At 39.7% G+C, this 17,061-nt stretch overlaps 1 protein-coding gene across 4 annotated transcripts; it reads left to right on the plus strand.

Moving 5' to 3' along the window:
- The first annotated feature begins 616 nt into the window (after positions 1-616).
- Positions 617-14,469, plus strand: TMEM183A (transmembrane protein 183A). Of its 4 annotated transcripts, none has more exons than XM_060128901.1 (8): positions 617-818; positions 1,013-1,102; positions 1,919-2,086; positions 6,950-7,109; positions 7,990-8,170; positions 10,583-10,663; positions 12,269-12,424; positions 13,773-14,469. In XM_060128901.1, the coding sequence occupies exons 1-8, from the start codon at positions 710-712 to the stop codon at positions 13,956-13,958; spliced, it is 1,131 nt and encodes a 376-aa protein (XP_059984884.1). In that variant the 5' UTR covers positions 617-709; the 3' UTR covers positions 13,959-14,469. The 4 variants fall into 4 exon arrangements, with proteins under 4 accessions (XP_059984884.1, XP_059984901.1, XP_059984893.1 ...); XM_060128918.1 differs by having other exon boundaries at positions 12,277-12,424; XM_060128910.1 differs by having other exon boundaries at positions 6,953-7,109.
- Positions 14,470-17,061: the final 2,592 nt, after the last annotated feature.

A 17,061-nucleotide genomic window follows, 5' to 3' on the forward strand; every position in this document is an offset into this window, starting at 1 on the left:
AACTTAGGACACACAATAACTTATTCGTACTGGTGATACTAGACCAGGATCCTGCTCCCTCACAGTTCTGTAACCTTCGCTCGGTTTTTTCTCAATACAAAGGAAAGACACCATTCTTTCCTCATTGATCCTTCTAGTATTAAGTTTGGAGTATGGTGGTAAATTAATAAACTTTTAAGAACCCCTCCCCCAACTTTGAGAATTCAGAAATTTACAGCTTTTGTATAAGAAATTAGAGTTAAGACTCTTTTCGACCCATGTTGGACTATGTCTACGTGGCCTGAGAGATGGAGCACGAAGATGACAATAGATGTGCTTTTGGGATACTGAAGAGAACCTGGAGTGTGGACAGAGGCAGTAGCAGAAAAATCGGGGAGACCATAATGTAAACTCAGCTCTAATCAACGGGGTTGTGGGTTTCGGGTCTGAGACACCAAATCACCTTACAAGACGTATGATAAAAAACCCACACTGCCCAGAACGGGCAGCTACCCTTAGGGAACCAGATGCAGGTTGATCCTTAGGCGCTGGGTGATGACGTACTGCCTTAGACCAGGTGGTGATTGGTTTCTGAAGAGGGGGGTTGGCCGCCAGTGCGACGCGGAGCCCTGTCCTAAGCCTCGCGAGAGCTGCGGTCCTGGAGCGGGATGGCCGCGGAGCCGGGCAGAGCTGGCCTTTGGCTCCTGCTTCCCGCTCTCTGGCCTGAAACATGGCCCGGGGTCCTGGCCCGCTAACCCGGCCTCGCCCCGGCACAGTCGCCATGCCCAAGAGAGGAAAGCGACTCAAGTTCCGGGCCCAAGACGCCTGCTCTGGGCGAGGTGGGCGAGGGCGGGGGCGTTGAAAGGCTTGGGGCTGGAAGCAGGGAGGGGGCTGGACAGCACCAAGGCGAGTGCTCGCCTGCCTGCGACGGGAGGGCGGCTGGACTGGGGACTTGGAGTGAGCAGGAAATCTTGGTGGGGAGGAAGCTGAGGAGAGAAGGCCTCCTCCTTTGAGGTTTGGTGCTGTGTTTCAGTGACTGTGGCGGATTATGCCAACTCGGATCCGGCCGTCGTGAGGTCTGGAAGGGTCAAGAAAGCCGTCGCCAATGCTGTTCAGCAGGAAGGTAGGCTTCCGACGAGTCTTTTCAGACTCAGTGAAGAGAGAACTAGGTGCTTTATTTTCCTGGGATTCTGCCTCAGTGTTTTTCTTGCAATCCTTTAGGCATCTTCCTGTAAACATGTTTGCTCTCCTCGATGGTTACTCATATATTCAGGGGAGGGGAAGCATTAGTCAAGAGCAGTAGCAGTTTCTGTAGCAGAAATATTTTATTTCTGTGTTCCCATAAAAAAACAAACAAAAAAAAAACCTTTGTGTACTCTTCTTTGGTTTCCACAGCTTTCTTCCTGGTTATTAATCTTATTCCTGTTGTTCACATATATTCTCCACTTAACTCTGCTGTTTGCTTCTTTGTGTAATAACCTTGAAGTATTCTTTTCCTTTTCTCATGCTTCTCTTACTTTCAAGCTTCTTACTCAGGGGTCCGTGAAGCTTGTGTTTTCATGATATGTACTGTCTCCAGCCCAGGAATAAGGTTAAATTGGGTTTAATTCCTCTCAAACACTGCTCCTCAGAATTTATGCAAATGAAAATAGCATTCACCTTTTGCTTTTACCCTGAAGGGTTTATAGTGGAGAATAATTCACTCCCTTTTTCTTCAGGTCTTAAGCAGTTTCTGCAACTTTGGAGTCAGTTTGCTCATTACTTTCCAATTTTTTGTGTTTAAAATGCTATTTCTTTTTTTTTTAAGATTCTCAGCTTCCTTTAGCAGACTCTCACACAGCTTTTGCTTTTTTTTTCTTTTTTCTTTTCCTTATGGATGCTGATATCCTGCCTAAGCCATGGTACTCTGCCATCTCATTCTCTTCTTATTTTCTTCTAGTAAAATCTCTTTGTGGCTTGGAAGCCTCCCAGGTTCCTGCAGTAGAAGCTTTCTCTGGGGCTGGTGAGCCCTGTGACATCATTGACAGCAGTGATGAGATTGATGCCCAGGAGGAAAGCATCCATGAGAGAACTGCCTCCAGAAAAAAGAAAAGCAAGAGGCACAAAGGTACAGGGCTCGCTCTCTTTTGTATTATTAGTCCTATCTGTGGTGATAACTTGAAGCTGTCACTTTGTCAGTAGCACAAGAGGTGATACCAGTGGAGAACCAGAGTTTGGATCTTTCTAGTGGGACAGGACTTCAATATACCAGGGCTTTCTACTTATATCTAAAGTTGAGAGGAAAGGAGATTGGTAACAGTAGTAGCCATTCACTGAGAACATATCATTATCAGGTAAAATCCATGTAGCAACAGGAAAACAAAAAGCCTTTGCATTTCTGGATTTCTGAATGTGTAAGGAAGCAGAGTTGTGACAAAAATGTTCTCTCTCCCAAATATGTGGATTGTATATAACCAATTTCACTTCAGCAAAAGTTAGATTATTATCGTGGACTTTTAAGTGCTCTGCAATTGTTAATGCCTGCTTTGTGTCTAGTAGGTACTGTAGGAAATAGAGAAATGTGTGATGTTTATGTATTAGTGGCAATAAAACTTACACAAATGAAACAAAGAAAGGTAAACTAATGGTATACAATGTGCCAATGCATCATTCACTGGTTTGCTCCAGACTTAAGGAATCAGACTCTTGGGGTAGAGCCCAGAATTCTTAAAGCTAAAGTGGTTCTGATGATCAGCTAGAGTTAGGAGGAAACTAATGTAATAAATGATATGTGTATTTTTGGTCTCAGATCTCTGAGAACTTTCACCTATACTTGAGAATCAGATGACAGACTTTTGCATATGTTAAAATATATTGAAATAATCAATAAATTAATGAGCTGACTTTGCTTTGAAGTTATACCAATTATTGTCAGTGATACCACTCTTTTCCGGAACCTAGAATGTTAATAGACATTCCTCACACTTCTTTATTCCTTAATTTCTTGCTTTAAATCCCTACTCATCATTATCATTGTATTAGATATTTCTCTTGATTTTCCTTTTTGGTTTTGAGCACATTCCACAGAAGAGCTTACAGACTTTAAAAACATCTTTATTGAGATAAAATTCATCTCTTTAAAGTGTACAATGCAGTAGTTTTAGTATGTTCTCAGAGTTTTTTTTTTTTTAACATCTTTATTGGAGTATAATTGCTTTACAATGGTGTGTTAGTTTCTGCGTTATAACAAAGTGAATCAGTTATACATATACATATGTTCCCATATCTCTTCCCTCTTGCGTCTCCCTCCCTCCCACCCTCCCTATCCCACCCCTCTAGGTGGTCACAAAGCACCGGAGCTGATCTCCCTGTGCTATGCGGCTGCTTCCCACTAGCTATCTGTTTTACGTTTGCTAGTGTATATATGTCCATGCCACTCTCTCACTTTGTCACAGCTTACCCTTCCCCCTCCCCACATCCTCAAGTCCATTCTCTAGTAGGTCTGTGTCTTTATTCCCGTCTTACCCCTAGGTTCTTCATGACATCTTTTTTCCCCTTAGATTCCATATATGTTAGCATACGGTATTTGTCTTTCTCTTTCTGACTTACTTCACTCTGAATGACAGACTCTAGGTCCATCCACCTCACTACAAATAACTCAATTTCGTTACTTTTTATGGCTGAGTAATATTCCATTGTATATATGTGCCACATCATCTTTATCCATTCATCCAATGATGGACACTTAGGTTGCTTCCATCTCCTGGCTATTCTAAATAGAGCTGCAATGAACATTTTGGTACATGACTCTTTTTGAATTATGGTTTTCTCAGGGTATATGCCCAGTAGTGGGATTGCTGGGTCATATGGTAGTTCTATTTGTAGTTTTTTAAGGAATCTCCATACTGTTCTCCATAGTGGCTGTACCAATTCACATTCCCACCAGCAGTGCAAGAGAGTTGTGTAGCCATCAACATGATCTAAGTTTACAACATTTCTATCAACTCAAATCTATTAGTATCATTCCTCATTCCCTCCCAACACTCTCTCCCACCCATCCCTTCTCCCAGGCAACCACCAATCTACTTTCTGTCCTTATAGATTTGCCTATTCCGGACATTTCATATAAACAAAATCATATAATATGTGGTCTTTTGCATCTGGCTTCTTTGACTTAACATAATGCTTTCAAGGTTCATCCATATTGTAGCATATATCAGTACTTTATTCCTTTTTATTGCTTTTTCTTTGACTGTCATAAATAATGCTACTATGAACACTCATGGACAAGTTTTTGTGTGAACATATATTTTCATTTTTGTCAGGTAGGAGTGAAATTGCTGGATCACATGGTAACTATGTTTAACTTTTTGCGGAACTGCCAAGTTTTTTATGAAGTTTCCATTTTATATTCCCACCAGCAGTGAATGAGAGTTACAGTTTCTCCACATCCTCCTCAACACTTGTTATTGTCTAACTTTTTAAACTATAGGCATTCTAGTTGATGTGAAGTGGTATCTCATGGTTTTGATTTGCATGCTAATGATGTTGAGCATCTTTTATGTGCTTATTGGCCTTTCGTGTATCTTCTTTGGAGAAATGTCTATTCAAATTCTTCACTCATTTTTACATTAGGTTATCTTTATATTACTGAGTTGTAAGAATTCTTATGTATTCAGGAGACCAGTCACTTATCAGATACATGATTTGTGGTTTACAAACTCTTAGCTATAATTCATCTTTTACTTCCTTGCTGCACTTTACCCCCATTAGGGTCCTTCATTCTCATCAAACTGGTCTTTTTTTCCCCCCTCTTTTTTCTTTTAGCTTTTTAAAAATGAAACATATACAAAAGAAGAGAGAATAGTGTAATGAATCCAATGTGGCTATTACATACCTTCAGTTATCAACTCATGGTCACTTTTGTTTCAGCCACTACCCCCTCACCCCCACCTCAACACACACACACACACACACACACACACACACACACACACACACACACACACACACACACACCATACACACTTGATTATTTTGAAACAATTTCCAGATATTCCATTTTTATGTCTGTAAATATTCTGGTAGTTATCACCAAAAGATAAATGCTCTTAAAAAAATTATCACATCTAAAAAAGTTAGTAATTTCCTTTTTTTTTTAAAGCTACTTTATTATTATTTTTTAAATTTATTTATTTATTTTTGGCTGTGTTGGGTCTTCGTTGCTGCGCGTGGGCTTTCTCTAGTTGCAGCAAGTGGGGGCTATACTTCATTGAGGTGCGCAGGCTTCTCACTGTGGTGGCTTCTCTTGTTGAGGAGCATGGGCTCTAGGCGTGCCAGCTTCAGTAGTTGTGGCACGCGGGTTCGGTAGCTGTGGCTTGTAGGCTGTAGAGCACAGGCTCAGTAGTTGTGGCACACGTGCTTAGTTGCTCTGCGGCATGTGGGATCTTCCCGGACCAGGGCTCAAACCTGTGTGGCCTGTATTGGCAGGTGGATTCTTAACCACTGTGCCACCAAGGAAGCCCAACAGTAATTTCTTAATATCATCAAAATCTTGTTAGACTTGTCTCTTTATTGCCCTCACATGTGTTTTGTTTTTTTAAATATCCAGGCTTCATGTTAACTGTTTATTTCACTTGGAATACTTTTCCCCTTAACCTGTGAATATCAAATTTTTTGTCCTTCATAAGTTATCTCCATGAAGCTTTCCTTTACTGATTCCATTTCCTACGTTTTGAAATTTCTTAATAATTGTGTGTAAAACATTGGCAATTTTTATAATTACTGAGTTTTGTCCCTAAAAACAGAAAATTTTTAATAGTACTCTGCTTTGTGAAAGTCCTCATGGGTCTCAGTGGAGGAAATTCTGATAGTTGTTTGCCTTCTCTTTTAGAGAGAGATTTAATGTGGGAGAAGGGGGCCCCAAATGTGGTAGGCTGAGCCTTAAATGGTTACTGGAGATATCAAGAAGCATAAGAACCAAAAAAGACGATGTTGTTTTAGAAGCATTGGTCTCTGTTATGAAGAACCTAATGCAAGAACCTGATTGAGTCATAGGGCTGCAGGAAGCAGCTAGAAAAGCAGAGGCAGCTTCAGGGAGGTAGTTGTAGGGGCTTTTTGCTCAGGAAACAGAAAGAAAAAAGCTGTGTTTTGGATAGCTATATAACTAAGTCTCAATTAAAGATTATGGTTAGCCCAGATTCTGGTATCTCTGTGGAGTGTGAATTTTTATTTGAACCTGACATGTATAGTGGACCTCAGGGTCAAGAGAATTAACCCTAATGAGGTCTGAAGGAGGAAGAGGTGGGGATACATCATCACAGGGTATCCTTGAACACTGGATGCTTGTGGCCAGAATTGTAGATCAAGCTGACAATGAAACAAGAAGAAACCAGAAGACACATATCTAAGGCAATTACTGAGTAATGAAAATACACTGTAACTTACTTGTTTTTTTAAATTTAGTTTGTACTTTGAGGTTTCCTCATACCATCTTAAAATCAGTTTTATTTTTTAAGTGACTGAATTGAAGAAAATGTTTGGTGGATGGGGACTGCAAGGGAAATCAAGGGCAGAATTTATAGTGAAAAGCTGGACTTTGGAGAAAACTGGGTTCTGTTTACCTTGAATACGTGCAACGTTCTGTTTTCTTATAGTAAAATGGACACAATAATATTTTCCTTATTTCCACTGAAAAATTATTATAGTTGAATGATATAATGTATGCAAAGGTACTTTGAAAACTTCAAAATAGTATGTAAATAGTGGTTAAATAAAGGCCTTAAGAACAAGACCTATTCACTTGGGCAACAGGAAACAAAAGTTTTCAGCAGCTAGAATAAGCAGGAAATGATGAGTTTGAGAGGCTTCCTTGGACCTATTTAAACCATTTTCTTAACTGTGCAAGCCCTGGGAGAATTGAAATGATTGGGGATCTTTATATGTGCATATAATAGAAGATCAAAAGTTATAGTTCTTTTTTCTGTTTCAGAAGATCTGGATGGGGCTGGAGGAGAAGAGTATCCCATGGATATTTGGCTCTTACTGGCCTCCTATATCCGTCCTGAGGACATTGTGAATTTTTCCCTGATTTGTAAGAATGCCTGGACTGTCACTTGCACTGCTGCCTTTTGGACCAGGTTGTACCGAAGGTGCGACCACAGAGAGCTCACTGTGTTATCTGTGTAGCTTATTTCTTGTTGTTTTTGATTTGGAGCTACTCTCTGGATGGTGACCTCTTTTCACTTTCTCTACTGCATGCCTGGGCATGAACCTAGCTTTGAATTCCTTGAGCTCCTCTTTAATTTAAAATTGATATTATTAATTCATCTGGTAATTGTCTTCCCTATGGTTACCCACTTTTCTTCAGCGGTTTATCTTAGCTAGAATTTTCTAAAGTTATAGATGCCCATCTGTTTATCTTTGCAACTGGATTTGTTGTTTCTTAGATTTGCTAGTCATCTTGAAGTATCATAGTCTTTGTAGTTATGCTGCTCTGTGTATAGTTGTAGTGGTGAAGAGGGAGTGAATGATGTGATTAGTAAGAGGGCTGACTTTTGATGCAGGGTTAGAAGTGTAGTGAAGATTGTAAATCGTCAGTAAGAATGTGGTGGAAGGGGACGGTGAGGTATCAGGGAGTAGAGAACTTTCTGAGACATGTGACAAGAGAACTTGGTGGATCTTCCCCAGTGCAGGTTCTTTTTGAGCAGCTGAAGTATATTGTACTGGTATAAAGTCAGAGACTTGCCCCTTTTTTAAAGTGAAATAGTGAGGATTTAAAATTTTTAAATGAATAGAGGAGTGCAGGATTACAAGGTATATTGGGTTTTGCATAGAAGAGACGCAAAAGTAGCTAAGAAGTGAAGGAGATAGTGATTTGTGTGTGTGTATGTGAGAGCACTAGGGACAAACTAACTACTGGCCAGTGGAATAGTATAGTAAAATTTGTACTGAGCCCAGGAGTCCTAGGAGACTGGCCTAGAGCAGAAGAGAGAGGTCACTTATTGGTAGGAGTAATGTGTCATGTTTTAGGCACTACACGCTGGATGCCTCTCTGCCTTTGCGCCTGCGACCAGAGTCAATGGAGAAGCTGCGCTGTCTCCGGGCATGTGTGATCCGATCTCTGTACCATATGTATGAGCCATTTGCTGCTCGAATCTCCAAGAATCCAGCCATTCCAGAAAGCACTCCTAGCACATTAAAGAATTCCAAAGTAAGTGACAATTAGTGTTGGGGTTTAACAAATGGACTCTTGTATAATGGGCCTGTTATCATGGCTTGTTTCCAGCTTCCTTGATGGGGTGGTCTAGGGCCATAAGTACCAGGCTGCTAAGGGACTAATGTAAACTTTCAGGGCTCATGGGTATCTCTTCTCCAAGACATTCCTGCTGTGCTGGGTTGGCTCATGTTATCTTTACCTTAAAGCTTTCTTGTGCTTTTAGCATATTCCTTATTCTCTTTATTTTAATTTATTTTCATGCCTTATACACTGGGCCACTTTAGATGGTTTAGATGGTTTGATGGTTTGGGCTAGGAAGAACACAACTCAAATGGTAGATGTAAACTATAATTCTTAAAAGGTGCTTTAAATCATGATACAAAGATATAAAACGACTTACTAATTTTCTTTTTCTAATGTGACCTTGACATCTGGATTTCCACTTTCTTGTTAACCTTAAAAGATTCTGGTGTGGACTTCTTCAGCATTTGCAAAGTGCCCACTATTGCCAGGCTCAGGGGTGGGTTGTTTCAGAGACTATAAGGTACTTCCACTCATAGACTTTAGCCCTCTAAAATTCTTACTGTGTTCTAGGCCATTCCTTATATCTTGGAATTTCCCCAGTAGTTTATATTTGTACATTGTATTCAAGGTTCTGGCATTCTTCTGATTTGTAAGTAGGTCTATAAGTCTTTGGTCCATTCTCTCCTTTTTTCTGCCATAATGAAATATCTAGTGAACACATCTTTGCCAAGCTAGACTAGTATAGCATATATGATTATTTAGGCAAGTTGATGTCTCGGCCTTTTTCTCATTCAACTAATACTATTGTCTAAATTTTGTATCTTTTGCGTTTGTTAATAATTTTTATTACTCTGTTCCTACCCAAAGTCTGGTGTTCTGTAGCACTTCCTATTCTCTTCTGTTTTGTTTTTATGCTTTGGATGTTACATAATGATTCTTTTCCCCTAGTTCAGCTCTAGTGTGATAACATTCTACCTGATACATATTGATTAAAAGGGTACTGTTGATTCAAGATCATCATGGTTCCCCCCAGGGTTGCAAACTGAGGTGGTCAGGGCCATTGGCTGAGCCAATTTAATGTCACACTAGCTGATGGATTTAGGGCAGGATTAGAATGCTGGGTGAGTAGAATTTCATTCCTTCTCCTTATAATATGAGTGGACAGTGTATCATTTCACATTTATAGTTTTTCTCCCCCAAAAAACATTTGATCTTGTCAGGTGAGGTGGGGATCATCCCAAAGCTAACCATGCTAGGGGTGAATCAATTGTTGGGAGCAGAGCAGCATTGGGCAAACTCCTCATGCTTGACACATCCTCGCGGCTCCAGTGCACAATGCAAGTGCTACTGCCTAAATCTAAAATACCCATGTCTTCATATTCTTATAATTGTATATTAAGTTTTTTAAGTGGACTAAAAAAGTGACTTTTAAGTGGCTAAAAGTCAAGGTGGTGATAACTAAGGTCTTAATCCAGACAGGAAGGCTAGGCCACCTGTCTGCTGCTTTTGTACCTGTTGTTAGAGATCTTCTGAAGAGGATGTGGGACCTGCAGTGGCAGGTGTCCCATGCATGGCCTTGCTAGTATAACCACATCGCATGGCATTCAGGAAGTTGCCAGCATGCCTAAGGGAAGTTGTCCCATGTTCCTGGACTCCACCTTTTCGTATTTGATTCTCCCTCTCTCTCTTTTCAGTAGCATAGCTTGTGTGGGACACTGGAGCCGTTGTGTTGGCAGCAGAAGTGTTTGCCCCTTAAAGCCAAGCCCATTATTTTTGATGGAACAGCAGGACCTACAGGGCATGTCTGAAGGGCAGGACAGCTGGCACGGCGGACGACCCACCCCTTATCCCCTGGGAGGTACTTAACTTCTTGTGTTAACCCTAGCTGTAGCCTGACTTTCCTTGAGGGGCTTACTCTAGACTGAATTCAGCTCACCTCTGTAGTTTCCATACCGGCTGTCTGCTCCCAGAAGGTCCTGAGTGGTTTGCTCCTATTATGTACAGGGCTGGCTGTCTCTGCCTGCCTTATGGCTTTGTTATCATCTTGTCTGGTGGCTACTGGCTGCCCTTATATTTTAATATAGAGGAGTGGCCTGCTGAATCAGATAATGCCCCAGTCTCTAGAGACCATGTTTCTGTCTTTAAAGATGAGAACAATAGGGGTTGACCTCAATAGCATCTGAGGTTGACTTACATTGGTACCTCTTCTCTTTACTGAATAGCCTTGGGATTGTCTCTTTTCATGTTGCACCAGTGTCAAATTGTAGTGGTGGTGCGGGGGAGGTGGGGGTTTCTATCCGTGCCAAAGTAAAAATCTCAGCATTGGGACCGTGGCTGGCTTTAGAGCTAGCAAACAGAAAGGTTATTTTTATTTTCTTACAGTGCTTACTTTTCTGGTGCAGAAAGATTGTTGGGAACAGACAGGAGCCAATGTGGGAATTCAACTTCAAGTTCAAAAAGCAGGTGTGTGCTTTTATCATCTCTTTGCTTTTCAGGTAATATATTACTCTAATTTTACTAGACATAAAATTGCCTCATTAAAATCAGATAATACACATTAAAACATATAATGTCATAAAAATAAAAGAAAACTGTTTTCTATGAAAGAGGCACAAAGATTTAATAGCTTAATGCAAAGAGTAAACCTTGAGTGGATCCTGGATTAATGAACAAAGAGCAATAAAAGACATTTTTGGTACAATTAAAGAAATTTGAGTATGCCCTGGATATTAGATTATATGAAATTATTGTTAATTTTCTTAGGTGTGATAATGTTACTGAGGTTATATATGTATCTTTATTCATGTTGAATAAGGGTGGAATGCCAGTGTTACTTTCAAATGGCTTTGCCTCCCCTACCCCAAGAGTTCATGTGTTTTTTTTCTTAATATGTGAATATATATAAAATGAGAGGTGAGGGAGAGAGAAAACAAACGTGGCAAAATATCCAGTGGTAAAGGGTATACAGGAGTTTATTGCATGGTTTTGTTAACTTTTCTATATATTTGAAGACTTTAAAAGTGGGGAAAGGGAAAAACTTGTTATAACAATGTACTGAGGTTATTTGACTAAGATTTTTTTTGTTTTTCAAAGCAAATGTATTTGTAAACAACAATACTTCATATGGTTTTATATCTGAGGCAGTTTGGGCAAGCCATGGGGAGAGGGACTGCCAAGAGTCTATTTATAAGAAGAGTAGATACTATTGCACCTTTATCTCTGCCTTTTTCTTGGACTGTACCTGAGATCTTGGCTACAGTGAGGATCTGTTCTGCATGTCTTTACTTCTTGTCCTCAGCAGCCTCATTTCCTCCATCTGTCTCCCATACTTAGTATCTCACTGAGGTGACACATTACAAATAGAATTACAGTTATCCCTCACTTGATGACAAGTGTGTTCCAGATAAGTTTGTATTTAAACTAAATCATATTTTTACATTGATTTTTCAAAAACACGGTTCTAGGGATGAATTTTGGCCCAGATCATTTGCTTTTAATAAGATGTCCACAATCTATGATATCCATTAGATGTTGGTAGAAAGTCCACCATAGCACCTTTTTGGGAGGGAACTGAGGGGCAATCTTTACAGTGTATACAAGCTAAGACCAGAGCTGCTGCAGGAAAGTGAATGCTAAGATTTCCTCTAGCTCTGAGAGTTGTGACTCTTGTTTTATGATGCCTGGAATTAGATGACCACTTCTGCTTCCATCCCTTTTTGTGCAGCAGATGTTCTTTGGAGTCTGACAAGTCACAAGGAATTTGTGATCTCTCAAACATTGGAGGGCCTCTGATAGAGCTATAAGTTTCCATGTCTTGCCAGATGGTAGGAAACACCATCTAAATGAAGCACCCACTGTCACATTTCTCATCCAAATGTGTTTCCATGTCTTTCAAAGGTCAGATTTTCCTTGATCTGTATAGAAACTGATATGTATATTAAAGAGAGAAGAGATAACAGAAAAATGGATCTCAGCAGCTTTAGTTAAGCCATACCATTTTCATTGGTGGAGTCTTAGAGCCATAAACATTTCCTCTAACCCATTAGAGTAATTCTTAATTCTCTTCAGTCCCCTAGATTAAAGAGCAAGTGTATGAGAGGATTGCAGCCTCCCATTCAGTACGAAGATGTTCATACCAACCCAGACCAGGACTGCTGCCTACTGCAGGTCACCACCCTCAATTTCATCTTTATTCCAATTGTCATGGGAATGATATTTACCCTGGTAAGTGGAGACAGGATGTCATCCTCAGCTCTTTCATAGACTCACTATACTTAGGGTTTGAAAGAAATTTGTAAATTTAACCATTGAGGAAGAAATCTTTCAAGAATAATTTTAAACAAAATCTGAAAGCAGACTTATATACTAGGAATAGACATATTTGTGAAGTTAATTATGTCTGAGAATATTTTACTTCTGTTTCCTTCTCTATAGTGAAAAGAATGTTTTTGCATCTCCTGTGTAGTGTTCATTAATGTTTGAGAAACATTATCCTGTTAAGGTTAATGATGAAGCTTATACATGAACACTGTATGTCAGGACCTGAGGCATGCATGTGGTATCATATATGGAATATTAAAATGTAGGGTTACCAGCTCTGTCTTTTGTGTGATGCTCTGACTATTCAAGGTTTAGCTAAGAATTAGATTTTAGCTAAGAATTAGATTAGTAAACAACAAATATGCTTCTGGTGTATTTTCCATGTTTTTAACATTTTTAACTGGATTGGCAACTGGAGAGTTCATGTAATTTATCTTCTCTGTATTTTAAGCTTATGTTCAGAGATGTTTCCCCCTCCACATTGAAAATAGCTTTATTCTTTTTTTAATGGTAAAATAAATAATTCATACTTCATGTGAAGAATTTAAATAATACATAAACACATTGAGAACAGTGAAGGTGACTTAGACTTCCGCTATCCTATAACTGCAGTTAACTTTTGGGGAACTGTTCTTTAATGTATCTGTTAATATATATTCAATACATGTATACACCCACTCTCTTAAATAATTTTGTATAATTGAGATTATGTCATATATCTGTTTTTATTGTAGGCATCTCTCATTAAGCCACATTAATGACTTATTTATATACTTATTATACTCCATATACTTCCTACTCTTAGAATTCTATACAGATTTACGTATACATAAACATTTAGAGATTTTGTGGTTTATTTTCCAAAACAATGTGATCAGATCAGTTTCATGCATCTTGCTTAACTTGCTCAATAATATCTCATCAGAATCCCTTCAAGTCATCTCTTATAGCTCTAATCCAATTTTTTTAAATTGTCATTAAGGTAGTCTATGTGCATGTGTCCTAATTTGTTCAGCCATTGGAGAGGCTTTCTTTAGCACAGTTTAAATATATGAAGCTAAGAAAAACTTATAAAAATCACCCTTAATTTTTAATATCTTTGCAAAAAAAGATAGTATAGTGCTGTTGGTATAACTTAGAGATTATTTTGTGGCCTAGTTCATGTCAGTTTTCTAGATTGTCTCATTTTAGAGTGAGTCATAGGAAAACAAGGTTGTTTAATTTGAGTACTGAATTTATTTTTCCCTCCCAGTTTACTATCAATGTGAGCACGGACATGCGGCATCATCGAGTGAGACTGGTGTTCCAAGATTCTCCTGTCCATGGAGGTCGGAAACTGCGCAGTGAACAGGGTGTGCAAGTCATCCTGGACCCAGTGCACAGCATTCGACTTTTTGACTGGTGGCATCCTCAGTATCCATTCTCCCTGAGAGCATAGATACTGCTTCCCATCACTGAGGGCAGCCCTGAGCTAGGCCAGTCCATTTGTAATCAGATTCCATTTTGGAAGGGGCAGCTGATTGTATATCTGGTCAGTAATGCACATGCTCTTCAGGTTTCTGGGGCTCCTTCTAGGGGAAGGAGAAGGATTGAATCAGGAGTAAAAACATTATGATTTATAAACATATTTTAATGTAAAATTTTGCATTTGAAAGGTGAAACCTGGCCCTATTTTCTGTGTTAAACCCCATTTGGTGCTACTGAGTTTGTTCTTTATTCTTTTATCCCAGCCAGAGTGGATGATCTCGCTTTAGGGGAAAATTAAACTCTTAAATCTCCAAACAAGGAAATTTCAGCATTCCCTTATGGATCAGAGTAACCTTAGAGGCTTAAAATTGTTGCTACTGTTGCTTCCAATTTAGCTGCCCCTCAAATTCAAGTGAATATTTCCTCTTCTCCCTTTACCCCTCTCTAGAAATAAAGCAGGTGACAGGGTTTTCATAAACTTATGAGATTGACTTGTGTATCTTTCTTTAAAAATATTTGTCACATAAATATTTTTTTGCCAGTTTTGGATTTTAGGTATTTTTTTTTTGCATGAAGCTGATAGTAATGATAATGATTTTGTGCTACACTAGGAACTTTTCGTATCTCTAGTTCTCACAATCCTGCAAGGTAGGTGATACTATTCCCATTCTCTGGCTGAAAAAGCTGAATCAGTGACTTAAACAAGGCCATACTATCCAATAAGTGGCAGAGCCAGAATTCTGACCCAGGTCCTTTTGCTGTGCCACAATTAAAAAGGTCAGTCTCATTATTCTTGTGGTAGATGGTGGCACAGGGGAGTAGGCAGAGTGTACATAGATAGAAAGAGTAAAAGGGTGAGTAAAAAGTTGATTGTGGTATACCTTATCCCTAATCAGCCTAAAAGTTATATAAGATTGATGAAAGAATCTTTTAAATATGTGTTTCCAAGTAAAATGTAAAACAAATCAAGACAGTTATTGCAGGAAGTATAGTGATATTTTCATTGAATTGTTAGAAGGGCATTTATTATGAAGGTTCATTAAAAAATTGCATTCTCATATTGAAACCAGACTCCTGCACTATAAGAATTTAGTGACTCCTTTGCTCTGCTCTGCCCTGTGCTGCCTATGAGAGCTTGGCCTTTTATCCCTGCAGAAATGCTCATGTCCTCTTGGTGAGAGGACTTGGTATAGCTTGTGTACTCTGAGAAGAGGATCATGTTTTTGTTTTGTTTCTGCTAACAAGATAAGTTTGCTGCTTGTCTCCTCCCACCTGCCCCCCACCCAAATTAGCTAGGGAGCTGGATATTAGCTAGAGGTGGCATTACGACCATATTCTTTAAACATGAAAATCTCATGGGGGTAGTTATTATCATGAGCTTGACTGCTAAATTAGTGTGTTGTTTTTTCCTTACCATTCCCTACCCCCTGCTATTTAAAGAATATTCTTAGGAAGCCCCTGCTTAATACAGCTGCTAACAGCTAACCTTACCCTGCACTGAGGGTGGTACTAAAGCTGTTCACACAGAAAGTGAGCCTGGGTCAGTGAAAACCAGAATTTGGGCAGTTAAATGATAAAAACAAAAAACCCCTGAACAATATGCACCATCTCTACAATCAGAAGTTGCCTCTTTGAGGCAAGAGGAGAGAAGCACACAGTCCCTAGTTCCCTGAATTAAAGATGCCATGGAACAGAAGGGAGTTGTCCTGGTGGATTTTGTGTCCCCCATTTAGTAGGAGTTAACTTTTAGAAGGGGAGTGAAATAAATTTGGCTTAATAATTGTGTTCTGACTGATCTTCCTAGTTTTTGTATGAAACTCCATGGTATGATGATATTGCCTCAGCTGTTCTCTTAGTATAATATTGACAAACACTTGGTAAAGTATGTTATCAAAGGTTGTCATGGCTTCAGCCTTCCCTCTGCACTGACTGAGTTGCCTCTTCTAGGATGATTCCTGATTCATTAGTGAAAGGATATGAAGTGTCTCAGGGATTTCCTTTTGATGAGAACCTGAAACTACCTGGAGAAGAGTTGGAACTTTCTGAACTGCTTTTGTAAAAACTGCTTTGTACTTGTCACTTCCTTAAATATGTACCTTGATTTTGCTCTAAGGGTCAGACAAACAAAATACTTAGCTTCATTTCTTACCCCTCAAATAAATCGGAATTACTCAGATTTTCCTGCCTTCTACCAAAGATACAAGGAAACTAAGCCAAAAGGTGAATATATTGCGGGAAAGAAAAATATTAATTAATTAATGGTTATATGTGCCACTGATCTCAACTACAGCATTTGTTGCTGATATAGAACATGTGTGTGTATAAGTCTGTACACATGGCATGTATATAAAAATCTTTCACACTTGGAGCAGTGTGTACTGGGTATTGTAAAGGACTGAGTAGGAACTGTGATGATACTTCACAAACCAGATGGGAAAGATGCATTAATAGCCACCGGTGACAGGGTAAGGAGCAATTCAAGAAAATGTACAGATTTAACCAAAATTTGTCAGGAATTTTGGCATTGAGACTGTCTTCATACTATGTATATATAATAGACAAACATTTCATTTTATAGTAAGTGTTAGCACAGCCAAATACCTGAATTCAGGCAAGCGACACAATTCACTGAAGTGCACCCTAGGGAAATGTATCTGGATTAGGTTTCTCCACTTAAAAAATGGGTACAACCAGAGTAAAAGTAGTAAATGGGCGCAAGAGAAAGGTGACGAACCATTGGCAAACAATCACAAGGCCAATTTAGAGAGCAGGTGGTTAGAGACAAAGGTAAGTTCAAAGGGATATGTGCTGCACCTCACTGGGAAGGAGGCAGGACTCCGCTGGGCTCTGAAACTTTACTGGCGTTGGGTAAAAACCTCAGCTCCCCGCCACCTCGTAAGGGACTCCCCGGGCAGCACCAAGATGGCGCGCAGCATCAAAGAGGCTCCTGTGTCACGTGTGAGGGAGCGCCGGGGCGGAGGCGTGGCCTCGAGGGAGTCGGTCAGGCCCCGCCCTTGAGGTGGGGCCAGGGACTGTCAGCAGAAGGAGGGGGTAGGACCTTGAGGAGGGGCGCC

The sequence above is a fragment of the Lagenorhynchus albirostris genome, chromosome 2, assembly GCF_949774975.1.
Source record: "Lagenorhynchus albirostris chromosome 2, mLagAlb1.1, whole genome shotgun sequence".
NCBI lineage: Eukaryota > Metazoa > Chordata > Mammalia > Artiodactyla > Delphinidae > Lagenorhynchus > Lagenorhynchus albirostris.